Consider the following 23,763-nt stretch of genomic DNA (forward strand, 5'->3'; position numbering starts at 1 on the left):
TTTTGGGGTGAAAAACAGCAGAAACGATGGCAAGAAGGATGATACTTAGGAAGAAAAAGAGGAGAGACAGCGAGGCGGGCGGTGCCTTTCGGCGTGGGACGCGTGCCTCGCCGTGACCTATGAGGTACCCTCACGCTTTCCGGTGCCGGCGGGGCGGAAGCGCAGCTTTAAAAAGGGCTTCTGCCGTGCGTGGCACGGGGGGGCCCTACGGCCGCCCCCGCGGAATCGACATCAAGAGATTTCGGAAGCACAATTTTTGCAGTGGGGGGTCGCCGGTAACCGCCTGTTCCGGCGCCCCGAGGAAACGTCAACGGTAGAGAGCAGCCGGGGGGGCGGGGCTATGGCCGGTTCCCGCCGGGGGAGGGGTGGGGCCTCGGAGGGGAGTGGCCAGCACGTGCCTGTCTCCTCGAGGGGAGTGGCGGTGCTCCTGGGGGCGGGGCCATCGCTTGTCCCCGCCCCCCAAGGGGCGGGGCATCCCCGGGTGGCGGGAGGGCGGGGCGGGAACGTTCGCGCGCAGCTAACGCGATGTATAGCGATATATTCCTGTCTGTATTTAAATAGGATTGTTCTTAAAAACCATCGCCCTGGAGCCCAGGGCAGCTCCACGGCCGGAGCACGGCCCGCCCCCCCCCCCAGCCCCGCCGGGACGTGCCCCCTCCTCGCAGCTTCACAGAGCTTCGTGGTACACGTGGGAGAGGGGACAGGCCCCCGGCTGGCAGCGGGACCCCTCCGCACAGGGGCCGTCCCCACCGGGGCTGGCAGTCCGCTCCCCCCGGGGAGCCGTGCACGCCCCGCCGAGCCCCCAGAGAGAAGGCAGCTCCCCAGGGCGCTGGGTGGGCGCATCGTACCGCAGCACGGGGGATGCCGGGAGTCCCGTGATGCCGCACGGGCTTCGGCGGGTGCCGGAGGGCTCGGGCTCGCTGAACGGCGTGGCGTACTCGGGCTCAGGCGGCAGCGGTTCCGCGTATTCGTGGTATTTTCCCGGCACGTCGTAGTGGCTCGTGACCAGCGGCAGCGTGTAGCCCTCGTCCAGGAGCGGCTTGAAGGTGGAAGGGCCCGTCTGGCCGCCGGGGCTCACCTGCACCAGGTCCGGCTCGGCGTACTCTGCAACGGGGATGGCGGGCTCTGAGCTGGGGACAGTGGGAGACTGTCCCCGCGGCAGTGAAGGGGTCGCGTGGGTGGGCTGGGTGGAGAAAAGGGGCACATCTGGGCTCCCCGGGGCTGGGAAACGCTGGGCAGACACGTGCCAAAACCCACCCAGGGTGGGACACCCACCCCACCCATGGGGACAGGATGGCCCTCTGCCCCGGCACAGAGTGGGGTCCCGGTGCCCTCGAGGAATAATAATAATAATTAAAAATATTAAGCCCTGCCAGGGTCTCTGTTTTGCATAGGACCATGATGCAGGACAGGGGTCAGACCAGAGCAGTGCTGGGGGTGGGAATGGGCACCCCAGGGTGCAGTGGGGGAGACACGGCTCCGGCTCTGGGCTGAGGGACCCATTTGCACCCCAACGTCCCCGTTACCTGGCGAATGGGTCTGGCTGAGGTCCCCCGGTGCAGCCGCCGTGGGGAAGGAGGTGAGCACGGAGCCGGGGGGCGGCAGGCTCTGCAGGGAGCACACCTGGCTCGACTCCAGTTTGGGGTACCCTGAGCAGAGAGCAGAACCCCCCAGTTGTCACACGCCATCCCTTGGGGACGGGCAGCGTCACGCCTGGGGCAGACCGGTGCCGGGACGGCTCAGGGCTCGGCAGCAGCACCGGTTAAACCAGCTGCACCCCTCCTGAATTTGGCCCCGGGATGTGGCAGGACCCCCGGGAAGGGGTTGGGGACCCTTTACCTTTCGTGATTCCGCAGTTCAGCTCCGCTGCCGCCTTCCTGCCGAGAGGAGAGCGAGATGGGGGTGAGGGGTCCCGGCCACCCCGTGCCCACCACCACCCGCCTCCTCGCACCCGCTGCACGGGGGGGCTGTGCCCCTCGGTACCCGGTGAGCGGCCAAACGGAGCCACCTGGAGCTGCCGGGTTTTGGGGAGGCGATGCCGGGTCCCCAGGGTGAAGCGGGGAGCAGGATGGGACCCACCTCTTCCTGCGGCAGAGGAAAGCCAGCAGCAGGAGGCTGGAGCAGAGCAGCACGAAGCCGCCAATGAGCAGCATCACCAGCAGCGTGGAGCCTGGGGAGGGAGGGCAGCGTCAGCCCCCGGTGCCCCATCCCACCCCTCTGCACCCATGGGTGCCAGGAACCCACCTGGGGCCGCCAGAAAAGGAAAATCAATGTGTTGTCACGGGGGGAACTTAAAGCCCGAGTGGGTCCGTCAGCACCTGGAGCACCCACAAGACGACACTGTGCCCCAGCAACAGCCCCCCCCCGCATGGCACCCACCTGCCTTCTCCGGGTCCAGGGCGACGCCGGGGATGGGCGTGAGGCTGGTCGGGCGGCTGGTGGGCACGGGGACCTCCCTGGGGACGCTGGGCACTGCGGGGCAGAGCAGGAACCGTGAACGCGGGACCACCGCCGGGGACGTCTGGGGTGCTGGGTGAGAGCTCCCGCGGAGGGGCTCACCGTAGGGCCGGGGCGCGCGGACCCGTGCCGGCTGGCAGCCCACCAGGGCCACCTTCAAGGCCGCGCGCTGGTGCCAGCTCTGGGGCGTGACGCGGACGTAGCGGGCGACGATGGGAGGGATGAAAGCATTGGAGACCTCCCCGTGGCTGTCGGCGTTTCCTTCAAAGACCTGCCGGAGAGGGTGGTGGCCACGCATCTGTGGGGAGGGGGTCTGTGCCCCCCCCCCCGTTGACCCTCCCCTCCCATCCCCACCTTGTCCTCCTGGCCACCGCTGCCTCTGTAGGGTCTCCAGTTTTTCCCGTCGCGGCTGGAGGAGACCCGGTAGGACGTCACGTAGTAGTCGTACGGCTCGGAGGAGCCCTTCGTGATGATGCCTGTCGGTGCAGGAGCGAGCCCAGGGTGGGGGGGCCCTGCTGTCAGCTTGGGGGGCGAGGGGCTGGGGAAGGGTTTGGGGGGCTGCTCTGTGCCCCGACGTGCCCCGTTGCACGGGGCAGGGCTTTCGCAGCTGGAATAACCCCGATCTCGGATACCTGGGTCCCTGCTGGGGGATGGGGGGGGGGCAGGACGCGTCACCAGCCCCGGGAGGGGGTTTGGGTGGCAGATTTGAGCATCGGACCCCCCCGCTCTGCCCCCAGGACCGATAACCTCCGGCCCTGGCTGCCAGCCCCGCATTCCTCCCTCCTCCAGCCTCCGGCCGGACAATGTCCCCATTTTCCTCCCTGCGGTCGCCAGCCGCCGCCGCACAAAGCCCCCGCTTTCGGCAGGCTCCGGCCGAACAAAAGGCGCTCGCTGGCACCAGATGCAAGAGCATAATATTAACTTGTTCGTCCCAGAAACGGCTGCGGATGGAGGGGGGGGCAGGGACAGCAGGGACAAAAGGGGGATGGGGACAGCCTGGGGGGGGGGGGGGTCGGTGCTGTCTGCATCCCAGTTTGCACCAGTAAAACCATGGCACAAGCTCCAGCGCCTCCTGGGAGTTACAGGGGGGCTACAACTGCTCTCGGCAGGTTTTGGGGGGGGTCAGCGAGGCTGGCACCCATGTCACCATGGGGAGGACGGCGGTCAGGGTGGCACAGGGACAAGGGCAGCTGTTGTCCCCCCCTCCGACGGCCGACACTCACCTGTGACGTTCCTGCGGGTGCCCAGGTCCAGCTCCAGCCAGGCGCCCTCGGAGCCGGGTTCGGCCGCCCAGGAGTGGCCGGCGGTGCCCAGCGCCGCCCGTTCGGCCGCCCAGGCTCGGTCCTGGCCCAGCGCGTCCACCTCGTGCCAGCAGGACGAGGCGTTGAACGCGGCCACCTCCAGCGCGTCGCCGCAGGCTGGCCATGGAAGATGGCAGGCTGGGAGCCCGGGACCCCCAACCCGGCGTGGCACGGTGGGGGGGCGCTGGGCTCAGCAGCCAAAATCGTGGCTTAATTTCAGGGGAAATGGGAAAAAAATACCTTTGTGGAATATGAGCCGCTTCTCAGAGAGGGATCCCCTGCGGGGAGGAAAGCGGGGGGAGCATCAGACTGGGGGGTCCCCCAGTGAACAAACCCTGGGGGTCTCCGAAATCGAGGGGCGGCAGGTCCCTTGCGTCAGAGCGGGTGGGTCCCACGGCCGGGCGTGGGGTGCAGCTGGGATCCCCAGCCCCCCCCCCCCCCCCCGCCAACCTTTTGGAGTGGAGCCCGTTGGCGAAGGCCGATTCATAGAGCGTGATCCCCTTCTCCCGGGACAGGGTGACCTGCCCGCCCAGCTCGTCCGCGATCACCCCGGCATGCACGGCCGCCTTGCACAGCACTGAGGTCTGCGGGGAGCAAGGGAGGGGTGAGAGAAGCCCCCCTGGGGTGGGGGGGCAGTGGGCACCCCATGGGGCACCCCATGGCCAAACCCGTCCCCTGCGGTCTACCGGGGAGGTGACGAGCAGTAGCCACGTGTGCTGGGGACCGTCCCCGGCAGGTGCACCCCTGGGTGTCACCCATGGGTGCCGACCTGCATAGCGGGGTGCCCCGCGGGGCGTGCCGGGCTCTGCACTTACGTCTCGGTAGCCCTGGCTCGGGTTGCCCCAGATGTCCCCATCGATGTCCTTGCAGCCCGCGGGGCAGTACACGCTGAAACACACGGTGGGGGGGGGGCGGTCAGGGCTCGCTCCCCTCCAAATCCCTTCTGCATACCTGCTTTGCTCCTCATCCCGCTGCGGCTGCACCCCAAAAACCCTGGGGCGAGCGCAGCTCGAGCACCCAGGAGAGGGACGGGGATGAAATCGGGGCTGATGGGGTCCGGCAGCGACGCCGGGGTCACCAAAGCGGGGACCGCTCGCAACCCCTGGCCACTCACCTGACGTGCTCCTGGGCGTAGTGGGTGCCTCGAACCAGGCAGGAGACCAGGTCTGCAAGGCAGGGACACCCCAGGGTGAGGGACCCCCCGCAGCACCCTCCTCTGCCCCGTGGCACCCCAGGGTGAGGGACCCCCCGCAGCACCCTCCTCTGCCCTGGGGCACCCCAGGGTGAGGGACCCCCCGCAGCACCCTCCTCTGCCCCGGGGCACCCCAGGGTGAGGGACCCCCCGCAGCACCCTCCTCTGCCCCGCAGCACCCCGTCCCAGTGACGCAGGGAGGGATGGCCCCCCCAGTCCCTGCAGCCATCGGCCCCACGCCTGCGGCTCTGCCTGATATTGGGGTCCCAGATGACCTGGGGGTCCAGGGTGCTGTGGGGGGGTCCCAGCTGGCTGGGTGGCCTGGGGGTCACCCATGTTTGCCCCCCAGCCAGGGTGAACATGGGTCTTCAGGGAGCTTGGGGCGATGGGAGCCCACCCTGGGGTCACCAACGACCCCTGGCCATGCCCCCCCACTCCGTGGGCCAAGACACAGCCCGGGGCTGGGGGGGGGGTGTCTCTGCATCCCTGGGGGATGCTCCCCCCTACCTGGGTGCTGCGAGGTGGCGTAGGACAGGAGGAGGCCTCGTCCGGAGCGGTGGCTGGTGCTGTTGAACAGGACGGTCACGGCGCTGGAGTTCGTCACCAGGAGCGGGGCGGCGGGGGCGGCGTTCCTGCAGTACGGCCCTGCCAGCAGCGACGGGGCCGTGGAGAGGACTGGGGGACCCCGGGAACAGGCACCAGCACCCAGACCCTGGGGTGTCACCACCCCGGTTCAGCCCTCACCAGTGCCGGGGTCGGGGTGTCAGGCATTTGGGCTGGGTGGTCCCAGCCCCAGGGTGGCCTCGTGCCCAGGGTGGTCCCAGCCCCAGAGCAGTTACATCCACGCTACGGGGGGCACCTGGGGCACGTGTTGTCCCCCCACAGCCACAAGCAGCACTGGGGGGGGGGGGGATGCAGTCCCCAGGCACGGGGGTCGGAGCTGGACCAGGCTCCTGGGGGGCACCCCAAGATGTCCCCACCTCCCCGAGTGGGGACAGACGAGCTCCCGGCCAGGCAGGGACCCCCCCACTGCTTCCCCCCAGCGCCTCTTCGTTCCACCATGGCTGGGACGGTGCGAGCGGCCACCAGCCCTTGTCGGGCACCTGCCACCGCGTCCCCCGTTGCCGGGGTTGGCGCGCATGGTGCGGCCCCGTGGGACCCCAAAACGGGGCTGTGTCCCCATCCCCTCCCCGTCTCCCCGTTCACAGATGCCGCCAAAGCTGCCTCCTAAATCCCCCCTGTTTAATCCAAATTAATTTGCAGTCTCCATCTCCCTGATTAAAACTTCGGCTTAGCAAGCAGGCGGGTTCCTTGGGGACATCCCTGGTCCCAACCGGGGACAAGAGGTGGCCCCAATCCCCGGAATGCCATCACCCCCCCTTCCCCGAGTCTCTCTGCTCTGCATCGTGTCCATCACCGGGGCCCCAGGGCGCCCAGAGGTGCTTTGAGCAAATGCCATCGCTGCCCTGGGGACGTCGCCCTGGTGAAACCGCCGCCGTGGGGGGGGGTCATGCCGTGCCTCAGTTTCCCCACCCTGACCCGCACCCTCACCCTGCCTGGGTCATATTTAACCGAGAGGTCGAGCCCAGGGGACATGTGACATGCAGAGATGTCACGGGGTCACAGACGTGATGGAATGGGGGCTCTGCATGACACGCAAATGACAAGCAAATGACATGCAGATGACACACACGTACAGATTTCCCACCCGCTGCAGATGCCGGCGCTGCCCTGGGCAGATGCTGCCGCGGTGCTGCCGTGTCTGGTACGGTGCCCACCCAGCCGGCGGCTCCGGAGACCCCCCAGGGTGCTGGGGACCCCTCGGTCGAGCCGTGGGCTGGAGGCTGCCACCCCCTGCGGGGACCCCGGCACGTCCCCGGGCAGGATTCGGCCGGGCGCCAGCCAGCGGGTCTGAGTCAGCAGCCCACAGCCTCCGCCTGCTCCGGCCGCTTCCCGAAAAACATCTGGGATTTCTCAAGGGCCGGCGTCAGCCGCGGGCGAGGGAGCGGGACCCCGGCCCCACGTCACACACCCACCCGCCCGCCGGCACGCACGGCCCTGGCGAAGGCACCCAAAGGGGCGGTGGGTGCCCCGCCACCTCCGTCAGCCCCCGGGGAGCATCGTCTGGGATGGGACCTTGCCGGGACCAGGTGGTCTCTGGGCTTTGGGGTCCTGGGAAATGGGGACAAACGTGTCCCCAAGGCCACGGCAGGGGGGATGGGGACCCCCTCTGGGTACCAGCCCGGAAAGAGTAAAAGTCCTGGAAAACAGAAAAACCCCGGTCCTGGGAGCAGTGGTGGGTCTAAACCGGCTCCTTTCCACCCCACGTTTCCCCCAGCGTCCCCGGCCCCTCACCGGGCCTCGGGGCTGCTCCTCCACCCCACCCCATCGACACCCCAGCAGTGACACTTCCTCCCCCCCCCCCAGAACATCTCCCTCAGCACCCGCCGCGCTCCCGGTGCCGTCAAATCCCCCCAAGACCGTTACATCTCTCCGGGAAAATCCTGGAAGCGTTTGGGCAGCGGCAGAATTAATTAATCGGCGGCTGCATCTGGTTCCAGCTGGGTCCATGTGTCATTTCCCCCCCCCCCCCCGGCTTGGCAACAGCCCCCTCCTCGGGTTCCCCCTCCTTGAGTTCCCCCTCCTCGGGTCCCCCCATCCTTGGGTACCCCCATCCTCGGAGATCCCTGTCCTCAAATACCCCCCTTCCTTGGATACCCCCCTTCCCGTGATAAAATCAGCTAAAAAGCTGCATTTCCCTGATCTTTTCCTCATCCAGGACTTCAGGTGACGTGATCTGCAGCCCCTCGGCGGGTGCTGCCTCAGTTTCCCCCCAAGACCCCTCTTACCGTAGGCGGTGCCGGCGTGGGGGTCGGCGAGCAGCAGGGAGCTGCGGGCGCAGCGCTCGGAGGGTTCCAGGTCCACGTCCCCGAAGGCCAGGAGGAGGGAGGTGCCCGGGGGGGCGCGCAGCCGCCAGCGGCAGGCGGTGTGGTTGGGGTAGGTGCCCGGGTAGTTCTTGGAGCTGAGGGTGCCGCTGTGGGGTGTCAGCAGCGTGTGGCCGCAACCGTCCCCTGCGGAGAGATGGGGGGGGGGGGGGTGGAGCTCAGCTGGGGTGCTCCCTGCCTCAGTTTCCCCACTTGACATAGCCCTGGGGACACCCCATGGGCACTTGCAGCCCTTTCAAATGTTTTCCTTGTCTGAAATATCTTTTTTTCTTTTTTTTTTGGGTGGCTTTTCTGGCTGCTCCCCACCGGGGACAGTCCCTGGGGGGATCCAGGGATGAAGCTGCCTCAGTTTCCCCCACGATCACCCTGCGCAGACCCGCGCCTCCAGCTCCTCTCCATCCCCCCAGGCCAGGAGAACCCCAATTTTGGGGGATACAAAAGGATGTAAGGAGGAAATATCCTCCCCCCCCCGCCCCGCCACGGGGCTGTACAGCACTGAGCAGCCCCTGGGAACCCCCGGCTGCAGCCTTGACCTTGAGGATAACCTTGGGCAGCTGCATCCCCGTCACCTCCTTCCCGGGGCGACGCCAGCACCAGCCACAAAAGGGTTTTTTTGTTTGTTTTTTTTTTTTTCTCCGGACTCGCCACCCCCGTGGGGACGAGGGAATATCCTGGAAACTTGAGTTGAAAGTGCCCGGTGTCGGGGATCATTGGGGATTTCTGGCAGAGCCGGGGCAGGATTGGGGTGCGGGGAAGGGCAAGGCCGGGGTGGTGAGGGGGAAGCACCGCTCAGCCCCTCTGCATGGGCTGGGGAGCTGGGGGGGTCCATCGTTCACACACACACATCCCCCCCCTCGCATCCCCAAAAAGCTGCTGCTCCTGCCAAGCATCATCCCAGCAGGGCTGGAAAGAAAAGCGATGGCGGGCACGGCTTCGTCCCTGCCTTGGCTCCCCTCGCCGTCGCCCGGAGACGGCACAAAGCACCGGCGGGGGAAAATCCTGCTGGGATAAAAAAAAAAAAAAAAAAAAGGGGGGGGGGGGTGTGGGGGTGTGGGCCGGAGGTGGAAGATGCCAGGCCCCCCCCCCAGAGCCCACTGCTCCCCAGCCTGCGGGAAGGGCTGGCAGCCAAACCGGGGCGGGGGGGGGGGGGTTCATCCTGTGAACACCCCCTGGGCAGTGATGTGGGACTGGGTGAAATCCCCAAATTTCCCACTCTCCCAGCTGGGGACCGGCCCCCGTTGCAGCAGAGCCGGGAAGGATCAGGCTCTCCGGGGCTGCGGGGGGGGTACCGGGGGCAGGCTGGATGGGGGTAACGGCATGGGGGACCCCGGGAAAAACGGCTCCCAGAGGGGCTGCTGCGCCGGGAGGAGAAAAAATTGGGGTATTTGGGGGGAGTTTCCGGCAAGGAAGGTCGGAGACATCGAGATCCCTCGGAAAACCCTCTCTGGGCAGGACGGCCTGGCACGTGCACCCGAGCTGGGGGTCTTGGGTGGACCCCCGGACCCAAACTCCACGCCGATGGGTGCGGAGGGGCCCCATCCCGGGAAGGGAAACCCTCGGTAACAACATCCCGGGAAGGGAAACCCTCGGTTACAACATCCCGAGCGCGGCCGGCACATGCCAGGCGGGCATGCCGGAGATAAGCCGAGAGCCGCACGCGCACCCGGGGGATTTGGCTCTAAAGATGCTACGGAGGGGCCGGGAATGGCGGGGGGGGGGGGGGGGGGGCAGGGGACTCGTCCACCCCAAAAAATCAATTGCCAAAAAAAAAATGGGAAAACTGGATTTCCGCTGCCAGGGATTTGTTTGTTTTCTCACAGGATGCAGGAAAGACACAACAGGGCGATGCTCCGGGAAAAGTCCGGCACGCTCCCGCCTCCGGGAGCCTCCGGCACGCTGTGGGCCCCGGCAGAGTTCCCCGGCATCCACCGGCAGCTTTGGGATCCAGTGGAAACCCGCTGTAGGACGTCTCCCAAATCCCATCTGGGGAACGCAGCGGGGTTCTGCCCCCCGGGTGACGCCGGCCTGGCCCGTGCCTCAGTTTCCCCTCGCTGGGGACGATGCTTCGGATGTCCCGGCCTCGTCTCCTCGCTCTCGGATGAGTCGGGGACGAGCAGCGCCGGGGAAAATCGTGTCTTCGGGATGGGGTTTGGCTCAACGTCCCGTCGGGGCCTTCCCGGACGCCCCCGGTGGGTGCAAACCCCTCCCCTCCCCTCCACGGAGCGACGGTGCCGGGGGCCCGCAGCATCCCCGGGCTGGAGCCCGCTGCCCGGCTCTCCCGGCTGTTCCCCGTAAGCTCCAGCGATCCTCTTAAACCGGGGCAGAGTCGGGTCCCTGGGGATTAGGGATTCCCGGGGAAATCCCTGCGGCCGGGATGGAGCCGAGCCCGGGACCCCCGGACCCCCCGGACCCCCGGGGCAGGCGGCACCCCGGCACCGGGAGCAGCGTGGGATGGGGGAGCGGGGCTGGGGGCTGCGGGGAGACCAAGCGGGTGCGGGACCGGAGTGATGCGGGGGCGGTGGAGGCAGCGGGGAGCCTGTCCCGTCCGGTACCGGGGCAGCCGGATGGCGGGGACCCCGTCCCGGAGCGGTACCGGGCCAGACGGACCGCGGGGACCCCGTCCCGGTGTGGTCTCGGTCAGGGGGCAGCGGGGACACCGTCCCGGATCGGTACCGGGGAGCCCATCCTGGTCCGGGCTCGGTCCGGACACGGTGAGGAGCCCGTCCCGCATCGGTACCGGGGCAGAGGGGAGCCCGTCCGGTCCCCGCCCCGCTCCCGGTCCCCATCCCAGACTCAGTCCCGGTCCCAGGCGCGGCGCACGGCCCATCCCGGCGAGGGAAGGGGAATCCCGGAGGTGCCGGTGAGAACGGGGGTCCCGGTGCGGAGATTCCCCCGCCGCCGGTGCCCCGCAATCCGCACTCACCGTCCTGTCCGCCGGCCGGGCGCAGCCCCAGCGGGCCCAGCAGGAGGCAGCGGCGGAGCAGCGCCAGCGCCAGCACCCCCCGCGCCGCCCCGCCGCCTGCCCGCATCCTCCCGCCGCCGCCACCGCCGCCACCGGCCCCGCCGCGGCCCCGCCTCACCCACCGCTCCGGGCCCGCCCCCGCCCGCCCCCGCCGCGCCCATTGGCCACCGCCGCCCGGCCCCGCGTCGCCATTGGGCCGCCTCGCTGTCGGTCACCCGGTACCGCCCGACGGGAGCAGCGGGCGCGGCACGGCCCGGCCCGGGTTGGGGGGGGGCGGGGGGAAGGAGCGGGGGGCTCGGCCGGGCCGGTGGGGGGGGGGGGGGGGGGCACCGGGCACCCGGGGCGGGGGGGGGGCTCGCTCGGGGCTGGGGGACGCGGAGCACAGGGCGGGGCTGGGGACGCTGCCAGATGCCCCCCGGGGACCGTGGGGGCCGGGGACGATCCGCCGTGGCGGGGGGGGCGGGTGGCTGGAGATGCCCGGTACCGCTTCCCACTGCCCCCTCCGGGCCCCCGCCGTCACGCGTGTCCCGGCCTCGCGGGGGAAACCGTGGGGCGGTGCCGCCGGCAGGGGGCAGCACGGCGCCGCCCGCGCGAGCGCCTCCGTCCGTCGTCTGCGGCCCCTTTAAGGCAGGCGGCGGCCGGAAGTGTTGGCGGCCGAGGCCGCGGCGGCTACTGCGCATGCTCCCTGCTGCCCGGCCCGTTTCCCCCCCCCCCCCTCCCCCTTCTCTCAGCCCCCGGACTCGGCCGCTCGGCGACGGTAAGGGCCGGCCGGCGCCGCGCTACGGGAGCCGGGAGGGGCCAGGCAGCGGCGCGGCGGGGCGGGGCGGGCGGGGCGGGGCGGGAGGGGGCCCGGCCCGCCGGGGAGGGGAGGAGAGGGGAGGGGGCGCCCCAGCGCGCGCCGCCGCCGTACGTGCCGCCGCCGCGAGGGCGGACGTCGCGCGCGCCGCAGGGCGGGGGGGGAGGGGGGGGGGGCGGCCTGAGGGGGGTGAGCGGGGAGGGGGGGGGGGGGGGGGGGACACGACGCGCCGCTGCGTCCGCCCGCGGGGAGGGAGGGGGAGGGAGGGGAGGGGAGGGGAGGGGAGGGAGGGGGAGGGGAGGGGAGGGAGGGGGAGGCCACACCCCTCCCCCGGGCAGCCCCGCCCCGCCGCGCGCCGCGGGGGGGGCCCCGCGCCTCCCCCCCCCCCCACCCCGGCCCTGACCCCGAGGGGGGGGGGGGCTGCGGCTTTTGGGGGGGAGCTGACCTCTGACCCCTGGCCTCGGCGACCTCTGCCCTCTGTCCGCCGCGGGGGGGGCCGGGGGCTCCCCGGGGCCTAGCGAGGGCCGGCGGCCCGCACCGGGGCTGGGGGCTCCCTGCGGCGGGGGGGGGGGGGGCGAGCTTCCCCCGTGCTGCCCCGCGGCCCTGGGGGTCCCACCGGCCCCGCACCCCAGGCCTGGGCTCGGCCTCTGCCCGGTGCGGGCCGCAGCCCGTGGCCGTCGGGGTTTCGCTGTGTCCCGGCCGCCCCCCATGCCGGAAATCCTGAGGAAGCCGCGGCCCGGGGTGGGGGGGTGTCCCACGGTGGGGAGTCCCGGTGGAGCACTGCCCCGGGCGGGGGTCTTGGCCCGCACCGCACCTCCGCCACCGGTAATACCGGTCTGCGGCGGGAAGGGTGAAGGCCAGGCCCGGTCGCGGCAGCGGGGGCTCAGAGCACCCCGGAACCCACCGAGGGGGTTCGCTCGGCCGGGAAAGCTGCCGGCTCGGGGGGCTGCGAGCGGGGTGGCCCCGGGGGGGTCTGCCTGCGGGTTTGGTATCCTCGGGTGAGGTGAGATGTTGTTCCCTGCTATCGCGATCGACAGGGGAGGAGAAATCCTCGCGTGTGTTGACGGGCACTTGGCGTCTCTCTCTGGGGGTGAATTTAAAATGCCTGGTCCCATCTTGGGAGCCAGAGCTTTGCTCTGCCGGCCCCGGGGTCCCCGGTAGCCCGGGCTTTGCTGCGTCGGGCCCGATCATGCTTACACACGGCTGCCTGTCCCTCTCCCTGCACCGGCAGCGGTGCTGCCGTCGTACAGACCTGCCTCTGCTTTACCCTCTGCAGCACCGCGGCACCTCGCTACCGCCGGGCTTCATGTGAGAGATGGCGAATGCCGAAGTGAGCGTCCCTGTGGGTGATGTGGTGGTTGTACCAAGTGACGGAAACGAAGGGGAGAACCCGGAGGATACCAAAACCCAAGTGATCTTGCAGCTCCAGCCGGTGCAGCAAGGGTGAGTTGGATGGTACCGGTGTGGCTGGGAGGTGCGGGGTGGGGTGGGGGGCACCCCTGTAGATTTTCATGGTGCAGGGACCGAGCATTTTCCAGGTCTGCATCGGTTTTGTGCCGCTCACGGTAAAGGGGGAAAAAAAAAAAAAAAATCTTTTGTGTGTGTTGCTGTCATGGAGTCTCCCAGGACTGAGGTGGTCCTGCAGGGACGTGTCCGTGCGATGCCATCTCTGGAGCACGGCCACCCGGCAATGGCTGTGGCAGCGGGGAGGTGGTGAGGCGGTGACGGTGCTGCCCCAGCCATGCGTCTTCCCGCTCTCCTTCTTCACGGTCCCCAGGGCGGGATTTTGCCACGCTGCAGCTGCTGTACGTGGTGGCCTGCGCCCAGATGCCCACTTCCGCGTATACCTCTGTGCCGGTTTTCCCCTAAAACGATCCTCCTCTAAAATTCATGAAACTGGGATGTCGGAGGGAATTTTGTGGTACCCCTGGCAGCTGCTGTGGAGGAACAGCTGCCACCAGGCACTGAACTCTGGATCAATCAGGACGTAAATATACTGGTTCCAGTTTGATAATATTCGCAGGGGAGGGTGGCTGTAGGCCTGACGGTGATTCTTCCCTGCGTGATCACCCCTGCTGCAGTGTCACACGGGGCTGGAAGGGAAATCCTGGGGTGTTGAGCTCCCCTTCCTGTTGTCCTGGGTAACCGTCTGTATCAGGAACCAGAGGAGAAGGCGGCACGGGGAAGCGCGCTGCAGAGCTGCTTCAGTGGCGCTGGCAGTGTGGAGGGTGCGATGACAGGACCGGGAACGCCTCTGCGTGTTTCAGTCTTTGGGATTATTATTGTATTTTGTATGTGCCAAAAAATGCCTGTGACTGAAAGTGTATCAAACAAAATCCACATCCCTCAAGGTCAGGGAAGAAAAATTAACTGAATTTTTAACTCTGTGCTGTAAATCTTAATTTTCCATGATTTATATAGTTTCTTTATCAACGGACGCTTTCACAACAGGATTTACCAAGAGGGCTCCGAGGCCAGCGCTGCCGTAGTGGCCGTCGAAACCCACACCATCCACAAGCTAGAAGAAGGGATCGGTGAGTTCCCGCTCGGCGTGGGCAGGATCCCCTCCTCTGCAGGGCCGGGGTCTCCGGTTCGCTGGGCTTCCTTCTGGCTCTGCCCCTGCAGATGCTGATTCCCGGGCATGGATGTGGGTGCAGGGTCTGGGCATACTCTGGAATAAGTGTCTGCTGTTACTGCTTGGGCTCAAAGTCCTGGAACTGAGATCCTGGCTCTCCTGCAATGAATGGTAAGGGCTCCCACGGGGTCCAGGGGAGCCGAGATTTCCCCCCTAGTCTCGGTGTGCAGACACTAGCAGGCAGGAATGATGGTTCTCAGGACGGTGGTTGTGTCTGCGCCGGTGGAAGCATCGGATTCTGCTTGCTGGTTCTTTGCTGAACAGACAGCCTGACGGTTTGGGTTGGATTTGTTCGGAAGAAGGGAGCAGGTTGGCTCTGAGGGCTCCCTGCCATCCTGAGGAGTCTGTGGGAAAAGTCTCCTGTCATTAGGTGCTGTCACTAGATGTTCTGCTTCCTGTGTGGGCGTGGGTCTTTTGGCAGTATTAGCAGAAACTCTGCATGTGAAGAGAATATTTTATCAGTAAATATCTGATATCGCTGCTAAAGAGATACCAGAGCTCCAAGAAATCCGAGAGAGATCTGTGCTTCAAATTTTCAAGCATTTTGTTTCCACAAAGATCGTTCTCATTGACACCCCCCTCGCAGATGTGTCGGTTATCTGATCTCATGTTCTCCTGATAGATGAGCTTCATTTTGAGTGTTGCTGTATTAAAAAGCAGATGCCTGTTGCTGTTAGAGCTAGTAATTGGAGAAGACTTAAGAGAGGACTGATCCTGAACCGGGAATGGCCCTTCTTTTGGTTTCCTGAGTGTAGATCTCCCAGCCTGGGAGCTTTCAGCTCCCGCCTTGTGGGATTTGAACTTCTTGGGCGGAAAGTTTCATCTTCACCCCTTTCTCCCTCAGACCCCAGCACCATTGAAACGAACGAGGAAATCGAGATTGCCTATCCCATCACCTGTGGGGAGAGCAAAGCCATCCTGCTCTGGAAGAAGTTTGTCTGTCCAGGAATTAATGTCAAGTGTGTAAAGGTAAGGGAGTTTTCGCAGTGGGTTCCTTCTCTGCTCTCGAGGTCTTGGCGCTTGACTTTCTTACTTTTCGCGTTTCATCCAAGCCTTGTCCTGGAGCCGAGTGACGTTGCCTTTGCAGCATGATGGATTGTTAGCGCTAAAGTTGTTTTTAGCGTGAGGAGAAGTAGGGGAAGAGTGGGTTAAGAAGTGAAGGTCGATCACCCACCTCATATTTCAGTGCTGCCCTTGATCACTGTTTAAAGCAGAGTCATATTTGGCACTTGACGAGGGCCTGGGAGCCAAAGGCAGGCAGGCGATGCGTACTGAGATCTGCCAGAGCTTTTCTTCCTTGTCTCTTTCCCTTGGTGTCCTGATCCTCCGCTCCTGTCACTTCCTCGGTGAGCAGGTTGCATCGAGAAGAGAAATCTCACTGTTGCCTTTTTCCCCTTGAGAGTGTGCGAATGTAACAGCTGAGGCCGAGTCCCCTCCGCTGCTGCACAGGAGCTATCTTAGTCACTGGAGCAGGACAGAACAGATGCCCGAGCGAATACCCGTGTCACCTAGATGTTGCTCGGCTAGTTGATGTAACAGGAACGATCTCCAAGGTGACTGTACGTGTTCATGGAAGGAGCTAATTTGGTTCATGCTTGGTACAAAAGCCCTAAGGGCTGTTCTTGGCTAGAGCTGTGTGGTTCGGATGCCGATGGCTGGCGGGTCATCCCCGCACACATCCCCATTCCGGAGTTAGCAGCGTTGCTGTGCCGAGGGGATCGAAGCTGGTAGGGATTTGAGAAGCATCTCCTCTTTCTGGGTAGAAGTGGGGGCTTGGATGAGCTGTGGACTGGCTGTGTTGGATGTCCCAATACAGTCTTCCCAAGCGATGTTACCCTGTTTGCTGAGATTTGTTTATCTCCTCGTCAGTTCAATGACCAACTGATCAGCCCGAAGCATTTTGTTCACCTGGCTGGGAAGTCTACCCTAAAGGACTGGAAGAGAGCCATTCGCCTTGGAGGAATCATGCTGAGGTATTTTGACTTGCTTACCACTGTTTCCAGCTTCAGGGCTTCATCGCTGCAGCCGCAGGATCCCGAGCGGGTGTTTTGTCTGCTTTGCAGTCCTCGGGAGACCTCCTGGAGGCTCAGATTACCTGGCCAGCAGCCTGCAGAGATCCTGGCCCCGTGCTCCGAGGGGTACAGGATTCCTCATCCTGTACAGAAATGGCCTTGCCTGGGGGACCTGGGACCTGCTGGGGGTGGAACAGGACCAGAGCCCTGTGTGTGAAGCTGGGGGATGGCTTGTATTTGCCGTTTGAAATCCCTGCAGGAGATATTTTGTATGCCGAGTGGCGCCGAGCCTCCCTTTCTCCATCCTTCCCGTGGCCGTAGCATTCCTACGTGGAACACTCCCTTTTATCTCCAGGCTGAGATTTGAGCTGAGCCTGGTTCTCTCCCCACTCCCTGCACAGGAAGATGATGGACTCGGGGCAAATCGACTTCTACCAGCACGACAAAGTTTGTACCAACACCTGTCGAAGCACCAAGTTTGATCTCCTGATCAGCAGCGCCAGAGCACCGGTGCCGGGGCAGCAGAGCGTGGTGCAGACTCCTACATCAGCTGACGGTAGGAAACCGGTTAGCAATGCCACGAGAGTTTCCCTCTGACACTCCTCTCCCTCCCTGGGCTAATCAAATCGGATTTACCCCCCCACACACTTTACACCTTCTACCCAGGCGTAGCAAGGGCGGTCCCACCGTTCGGGAGACTGCTCTGGTTTCTGGGAAGGAAAATGCTTCTCGTATTTGCTCAGAGAGGTCTCGGCAGCAGCTGTCAGGTGGCTCTGCGAGGGCTGGAAAGCAGCCAGTGTGAAGCAGTGGCTAGAAGTTGGGAGCCAGGGGAGGTTCACCCTGAAGGGATCCCTGTTCTGGGGTCACCGTGCGAGCAAACACCTGAGAGAGCTCGTACAGCGTTTCCTGATGTCTTTCCCATTTGAGGATCTATTACAAAGGCATGAGACGGGCTCGTACTCAGGAATGAATCTAGGCATGCTCACCTCCTCCGGAGCAGCCTGCTCCACGTCACCGGGACATCCATGAACGGGGTATGATGGCTGGACACGATTTGATTGTCATTACAATTGCAAATTCTCAGTGAATCGTGTGCTTCAGAGCAGAAAGCGATCTCTTTGCTGCGGTTAGGGGAGAAGACCACTCCCAACCGTACAGCATCGTTCAGCTGGGCAGGTTACCTTTCTCTGAGGCCCTGCATGGGTGAGATGGCAGAGTTGTCCGTCGGCTAAGGAGAATCTCCTGGAAAGCACGTGGTAAAACCTTACAGTGGCTGCAGATTGGCTTAGTCCCAAATTTGATCCAGACATTTAGGATTGAATCAGATCCGTTTCCCTTCTATAAACTAGCTTGGACCCTGACCCTGTCATTTCCTGAGAGATTAGGGCATCTCTGGGGTGCAGAGCTCCCTGTTGATGATGTAAGAAGGGTCGCTGGGCTGAGGCTTATCTGTTCCCTTCTTTATTGTGATCCCTGTGTGCTCGTTTGATGCCAGGACTCCAGTTTGCTTTCTGGAGGGCAGGTGGTTTTCCCTCTAGAAGCCCCAGAGCCTTTCACAATCACAGTTCCAATGAGAAAAAGCAATATTTGCTTTTAGCTAATTTGGTTGAAAGAAGCCAGGCACAAACAACCTGACCACGAGAGTGAAAAAGAGCCTGGGAGGGGTGAAGGAGGGGTGGAAAGCAAAGCAGGGATTCAGGGCTGGCGCTCTGGGTGCCGCAGAGAGAGCTGACGTTGCCTCTCTGGCAGGGAGCATCACCCAGATCGCGCTGTCGGAGGAGAGCATGGAGGAGGGGATCGAGTGGAACTCGGCTCTGACGGCTGCCGTCACCATGGCCACTGAGGAAGGCATGAAAAAGGACACGGATGAGATCTCGGGTAAGCTCGGGCACCTTGTTGGGTGGGGTTTTTTTTCCCCTCCTCGCCTTTTAAATTCTGGAGACTGAAATCCTGAAAAATAAGGAGAGTTTAGGCAGCGACAGAGCTGTCCCCCAGCCCCGTGGCTATGTCGGTGTTTCCCGGGCGCGCAGGGTCCCTGCCCAACAGAGCTCCTCGCCGCTGCAGGCAGAGGCCTTGTGCCTGATGGATCATCCCCCAGAGAGTTGCTACTAGTGAGGGGCTTTTCCTTTTTTTTTTTTTTTTTTTGTTCATTTTAAGGATGTAAATGTCTGCCAGCCTGGAGCTGGACTGAAACCATCAGTGAGCAGGGTCTTGTTAGTACCCTGTCGGCTCTCTTGGCTGGGTCTCTCTGGCTGCAGTGCCTTGCCTTCCTCTTGGGATCAGTATGGAAGTTTAGGCAGAATTTCCTCAAACATTTCAAGCTCTGCATCTTGCGGAGATGAACGCAGGCAGTGAAATGTTGCCTTGAAGTCATGGTGCTGCTTGAAAACATGTTACTGATTTGCTGCCTGGGTCTGTTTTGCTTCTTTTGAGTGTTTTTGGGGTGGTGGTTTGTTTTTTTTTTTGCACGTCATATCCAACCCAATGGCCAAATGAGAAGTTGTCTTGCAAAGTTAACTCTTGCCTGAAAGGTTTAAGGTAGCCTTGTGGGAAAATGCCAAATGCTTGTACATATTGACTTCTTTTTCCCTCTCTCCGTCTCCAGAGGACACGCTGATGTTCTGGAAGGGAATAGCTGATGTGGGGCTGATGGAAGAGGTCGTATGCAACATCCAGAAGGAGATAGAAGAAGTCCTAAGAGGAGTCCAGCAGAGATTGGGTCAGTCTCCCTTCCAGATGACAGGTAGGTTGTGAGCCTCTGGCTCTGCGGTGGGGAAGGATACTCAAAGGGGCGGCTGCAGGCAAAAAAAAAAGTGATGAGGATCCATCGCTGCCACTTACAGCTGTTGAGTCAGGGTGGGGAGCTGGTTACTGCTCGTTAGCTGAGCTGTGGAAGCCAAGTCTGAGGGTGGTCTCAGCCTGCCCGGCTGTGAAGGTCATTCACGTACACCACTGCGGGGCACAAGGACACAATGTGCCACCGTGTTCCCTGAGCAAAATCACCCTGGCACCTTGCTGAGACCGTCGGGCAGCTGTCCTCAGGTCCCGGCCCTCATGAAAACCCACCCAGATTCACTTCTCGGACCGGAGTTACTCATTTTTCTCTGTGACAACGTGGGCTCAAACAGGTCCTGCCCTCTCACTTCTCGTTCTGTCTTCAGTTGTGCCAGAAAACCTGTTTTTGGGGCTGAACCAGATGAGGGAACTTATCTGGGTTAAAAATAACTCCCCTCCCCTCTTGAGGGTTATTTTTATCTCGGATCAGTTCCCTAATCCAGTTCAGCCCATGCCCCTGTGAGCACAGGGTTTGAGAGCACCTCTCGTTGACGTTCTTGCTGAGAGAACATCCATGTAGCCACAAACTTCCTTCTACTCAGGAGATTTAATTTTTTTTATTATTTTCTAATTTAGCTTTGGGCTGGTGGATCTTCGTGTCTGGTTGGTGGCAGCTTTTGGAAGCTGTGAGTGATTGAAGTCAGTGGATTATAATAGAAATTTTGCACAGCTTTCAGCGAAGCTGGCATGTTAATGACACTGTCAGCAGCATGGGGTGATGATTTGTAGGTGGAGAGCTCGTTTGTATCTCTGTGATTGCAAATTATGCTTTCATTTGCAGCAATTTTGAGTTGCTTGGGTGACACATCTCTGTTTCATTTTCTTTATCGTGTGAATGGGATTCTTTAGTCCTTGGATGTCAGAAGGATGCAGGAGCTGGGTCTGCCCCTGTCAGCCAGCCCTTGTGAAAGAACAGAGACAGTTCTACAAAAAGCAGCAGAGAATTTTTGGTGTGATACGAGCATCTTCTGAGTGCCTGCCGGAGTCCTGCCTGTGGGACTACGCACTCAGCCCCGTGCTCTTCCTTTGCAGATGCTGCAGTCTTGAACAACGTTGCCCACACGTTTGGCCTAATGGACACAGTCAAGAAGGTTCTGGACAACAGGAAAAACCAGACAGAGCAGGGAGAGGAACAGTTTCTTTACACGCTGGCAGGTACAGTCAGTGCCTAGTAAGGCTTCTCATCCTGCTGCTGCTCCTGGGGGCCGACTTGCCTTTGACATAACCCCTGAATATTTGGGTTATCATTCAATACGAGCTGCCCCGAAACAAATGCATCCCAATCCCTTTCCGTCCCAGGGTTTGCGTGGCATTTCCCCTCTCCCTTGCCTCGCAGTGAGCAGTTGCTCGGGGCAGCCACAGTTGCTGGGGGTGCGAGTCCATTTCCATTGGCATTAGGAAATAGGTGCTGTGCGGCTGTCAGCCGAGCTGCGGGGCAGTGCCGTGCTGTGCCCGAGCTAACAAGCTTCTCCGCGTACAGGGCGCTGAGTTGTTTGCTTGTCTTGGTGTGGAGCTGTCAGGTGTCTTACACGGCTTCCCCTGAGCTGAATCCAGTACCCCGACCTGGATTCCCCAGAGCCACTTGCTGGATGCGTCTCCCTCCTCACCGTCTCCCATAGGACCTGTTCTTGTCTGGGATGTCCTACTCCCCTACTGCTCTGGATAAATGAGATTACTGTGCTACTTCTGATTTCCAGTGTTCACCGAGACAAGGGTTGAGGGAGATGTTTCATTGACCCAGGCAGTTCTGCTCCCTGGGAGCAGTTCCTGCTGTCTGCAGGGGCTTGTCCACTCTCCCTTCTAGGTGGGTCTGGCTTGGGGAGCAGAAATGCCCATCTCCTCCTCCGTGGGAAGATAATAGAAATAGCGAATTGGTACAGAGCATTGCCTGTTCCTTATCCAGCCGCCAAAAGCAGGCTGAGCGGGAGCAGAACGTTGACCAGGTCCATGTGGGTGCCAGGAGAATCTAGTCTTTTCCTTCAGTGCAGTTTGATCTTGAGTGAAACGCGAAGGTCGTGCTCGACGGGGTGGTTAGGAGACCTCCTGTTGCAAACGTGGGGCGTAATGGTTGTTTGCGGAGCCCGCGAGTCCCCGGGACCCCCCCCCTCCAGTGTGCTGACCCCGGCCCGACACGCTGCTTAGCCGTTCTCTTTGCAGACCTGGAGCGGCAGCTGGAAGAGCAGAAGAAACTCGCCAAAGACCAGAAGGCGAAGTCCCAAACCATCCAGAACGTGGTGCTGATGCCCGTCAGCGCTCCCAAACCCCCCAAGAGACCCCGCCTGCAGCGCCCAGCCTCCGCGACCGTCCTCAGCCCTTCCACCCCCATCCAGCAACCTCAGTTCACGGTCATCTCACCCATCGCCATCGCACCCGTCGGACAACAGTTCTCCGTGGGCAACATCCCAGTGGCGACTATTAGCCAAGGCTCCAGCCCGGTGACTGTTCATACCTTGCCGTCTGGTTCCCAGCTCTTCCGATACGCCACCGTGGTGTCCTCCTCCAAAACCAGCTCCTCTGACACGGTCACCCTCCACCCATCCTCCAGCCTGGCGCTGCTGAGCTCGGCGGCCGTGCAGGACAGCGGTGCCCTGGCGAATATGGCAGCTGTGGTCAATCCCGTGGAATTGGTGGCCATGGAATCCGGCCTCACTTCCACCATCCAAGCCGTGGAAGGTACCTCGGACGACGGACAAACCATCATAGAGATTGACCCGGCGCCAGATCCCGAAGCGGATACGGATGAGTCGGAAGGCAAAGCTGTGATCCTGGAGACAGAGCTGAGGACTGAGGAGAAAGTGGTGGGAGATGTGGAGGACCATCAGCACCAGGTCCATAACGTGGAGATTGTGGTCTTGGAGGACTAGTGGGGAAGGCAAGCATCAGTTTGGGGAAGAGTTGGGAATTTGTTTTATTTTGGGCTTTTTTGTTAAGCATCTTTTCCAGCCACCCCATTTGTTTCCATGGATATTTTCATTGTACTGTATATAATATATATATAATTTTTTTTTTTTTTTTAAAAAACAAAAAAGCTGGAGAAACACGCGAGACCTGGAAAAGGCTCCGTCTCCGTGGAGCACTGAACAATACCGCCTGTTTGCAGGGTCAAGGAGAGACTGGATCTCTGCTGAACAACCCAACCGGGAGGAACTGGACGAGGGTTCCCGGCGCCGAGCGCGCGCTGTGGCCCAGCCACACGCGTGGTGCTTCTGCTCCGGGCCTGCCCTGGCCCCGATTATTTTATTTCAGAGAGACAATAACCAGTGGCTGGAGCGTTGGTGTGACTGTGGGAAGGGGTGATGGCTTTGGGGTGGAAAAGGTACCTCATTTGTATTTTTATTTTTCCCCAGGGAAGGGAATTTTGTCAGACTCTTCACTGTCACCTCAACTGGGATTTTTTAATTATTATTCTTACTTTGGGGAAGACAACAGTAACCCTGATTTACTGTTCATCTTCTCCTCAACACAAATTGTTTTTATATCTATATTTTTTTGTATTTGTTTGCTCTCCCTTCCCTTGTCCAGATTTCCCAGCTGCACAGCCCTGGACCTACTCTCGCCGGTCTCGGGGTTCCCTGTATCCCAAATCCCATCTCTTCCCGTGGCACTTTTCCCCCTCATCCCTTTTCCCGCCTGGCCAGGCTCGGTGCTGCAAACGCCGCTTGGGAGACTCCGACATCACTTTAACCTTTTGCATAAAGCAAAAAAAAAAAAAAAAAAAAAAAAAAGAAAAGAAAAAAAAATTATTATCAACTCAAGCTTAAAACCACAACCTCCGCCTTCGCTGCTCAGCGCTGCAGGGACCTTTCGGGCTGTACAAAGCATGTTGTGCTGTTGCTTTTCCGGGAGAGCTGGACTCCGGATCGGGGCACCTTCTGTTTACACTCTGTGCTGGGGCTGCTCCGTGCTCGTCGCTACTTGTTTGGTGGTTTTATTTTTGTATTTTTCTTCTTTCTTCCTATAATCTCTTGGCAGGATTAGAACCGGCACGTTGCTGAAATAATGTGCGTTCTGTTGTTTTCACGCTTTCCTTCTGGGTTTGGTTTTTGGTTTTGGTTTTGTTTTTTTTCGGTGGACGGGGGCCCTTCGGGCTTCACCGCGGTGGGAAGGTGGAAGAGGGGAAAAGCGCCGGGCGCTGTTAGAGTTGCAGAGGGTTGGGAGGGGGGGAAGCTGCTTGGCTGGAAATATTAAGCAAAACAACAGCAAAGGAAACACACCTGGGGAGGGCGGCTGGGGAGGGGGAAGGAAGATGTGTTTGGCTATTTTTTTGCATTAAAAGGAAAAATGGAACCACGCTGGAATGGTTTATTTGCGGGTAGGTGAAAGGCGATGGCTTCGTCGCCTCCGAGGCAGCAGGGGACGGGCAGGGATCCCTCTGCCCCCAGTCACCGAGGGGTGGTCGCTGCTGCTCGGACCCCCTGCTTCGGCGGGGAACCCCGCGTTTCCCCCACGTTTCCCCCCACGTTCCCATGGAGGTCGGAGCCGTGGAGCGGGGCTGGGGTGCAGCGGGAGCTCGTGGCGCAGGTGTTGGGGAGCATCCCCTGGATGTCGGATCGGGGATCCCTCCGTGTCCAGCAGCCTTCGCTCCGTTCCCCTCCGCCTTGCCCTGTGCAGGCTGCCCCTTGGCTGGG

General features: G+C 62.2%; 2 protein-coding genes and 1 non-coding gene across 12 annotated transcripts; 2 read left to right on the plus strand and 1 right to left on the minus strand.

Annotated features, from left to right (window-relative positions):
* The first annotated feature begins 3 nt into the window (after positions 1-3).
* GMEB1 (glucocorticoid modulatory element binding protein 1) lies at positions 4-23,304 on the plus strand. 7 transcript variants are annotated; one of them, XR_012838668.1, is made up of 11 exons: positions 12,587-12,656; positions 12,930-13,096; positions 14,075-14,187; positions 15,133-15,257; positions 16,158-16,261; positions 16,702-16,856; positions 18,050-18,178; positions 18,906-19,043; positions 20,168-20,290; positions 21,293-22,451; positions 22,658-23,304. XR_012838668.1 is itself a non-coding variant. In XM_075773981.1 (10 exons), the coding sequence occupies exons 2-10, from the start codon at positions 12,969-12,971 to the stop codon at positions 21,997-21,999; spliced, it is 1,722 nt and encodes a 573-aa protein (XP_075630096.1). In that variant the 5' UTR covers positions 4-124; positions 12,930-12,968; the 3' UTR covers positions 22,000-22,613. The 7 variants fall into 7 exon arrangements, 6 of the variants coding, with proteins under 6 accessions (XP_075630096.1, XP_075630095.1, XP_075630097.1 ...); XM_075773981.1 differs by lacking the exons at positions 12,587-12,656; positions 22,658-23,304 and adding an exon at positions 4-124 and having other exon boundaries at positions 21,293-22,613; XM_075773980.1 differs by lacking the exons at positions 12,587-12,656; positions 22,658-23,304 and adding an exon at positions 11,430-11,614 and having other exon boundaries at positions 21,293-22,613.
* LOC142604872 (U11 spliceosomal RNA) lies at positions 170-299 on the plus strand. Its single transcript, XR_012838711.1, has one exon. It is a non-coding gene; the product is annotated as a U11 spliceosomal RNA (small nuclear RNA).
* LOC142604830 (discoidin, CUB and LCCL domain-containing protein 1-like) lies at positions 552-10,967 on the minus strand. 4 transcript variants are annotated; one of them, XM_075773978.1, is made up of 15 exons: positions 10,819-10,967; positions 7,800-8,021; positions 5,458-5,595; positions 4,873-4,924; positions 4,574-4,646; positions 4,209-4,342; positions 3,999-4,036; positions 3,681-3,875; positions 2,812-2,933; positions 2,560-2,728; positions 2,380-2,472; positions 2,080-2,170; positions 1,840-1,877; positions 1,527-1,649; positions 552-1,104 (listed from the first exon to the last, which is right to left on the minus strand). In XM_075773978.1, the coding sequence occupies exons 1-15, from the start codon at positions 10,922-10,924 to the stop codon at positions 668-670; spliced, it is 2,031 nt and encodes a 676-aa protein (XP_075630093.1). In that variant the 5' UTR covers positions 10,925-10,967; the 3' UTR covers positions 552-667. The 4 variants fall into 4 exon arrangements, with proteins under 4 accessions (XP_075630093.1, XP_075630091.1, XP_075630092.1 ...); XM_075773976.1 differs by having other exon boundaries at positions 4,574-4,751; XM_075773977.1 differs by having other exon boundaries at positions 5,458-5,625.
* Positions 23,305-23,763: the final 459 nt, after the last annotated feature.

The sequence above is a fragment of the Balearica regulorum genome, chromosome 22 (genome assembly GCF_011004875.1).
Source record: "Balearica regulorum gibbericeps isolate bBalReg1 chromosome 22, bBalReg1.pri, whole genome shotgun sequence".
Classification (NCBI taxonomy): Eukaryota; Metazoa; Chordata; class Aves; order Gruiformes; family Gruidae; genus Balearica; species Balearica regulorum.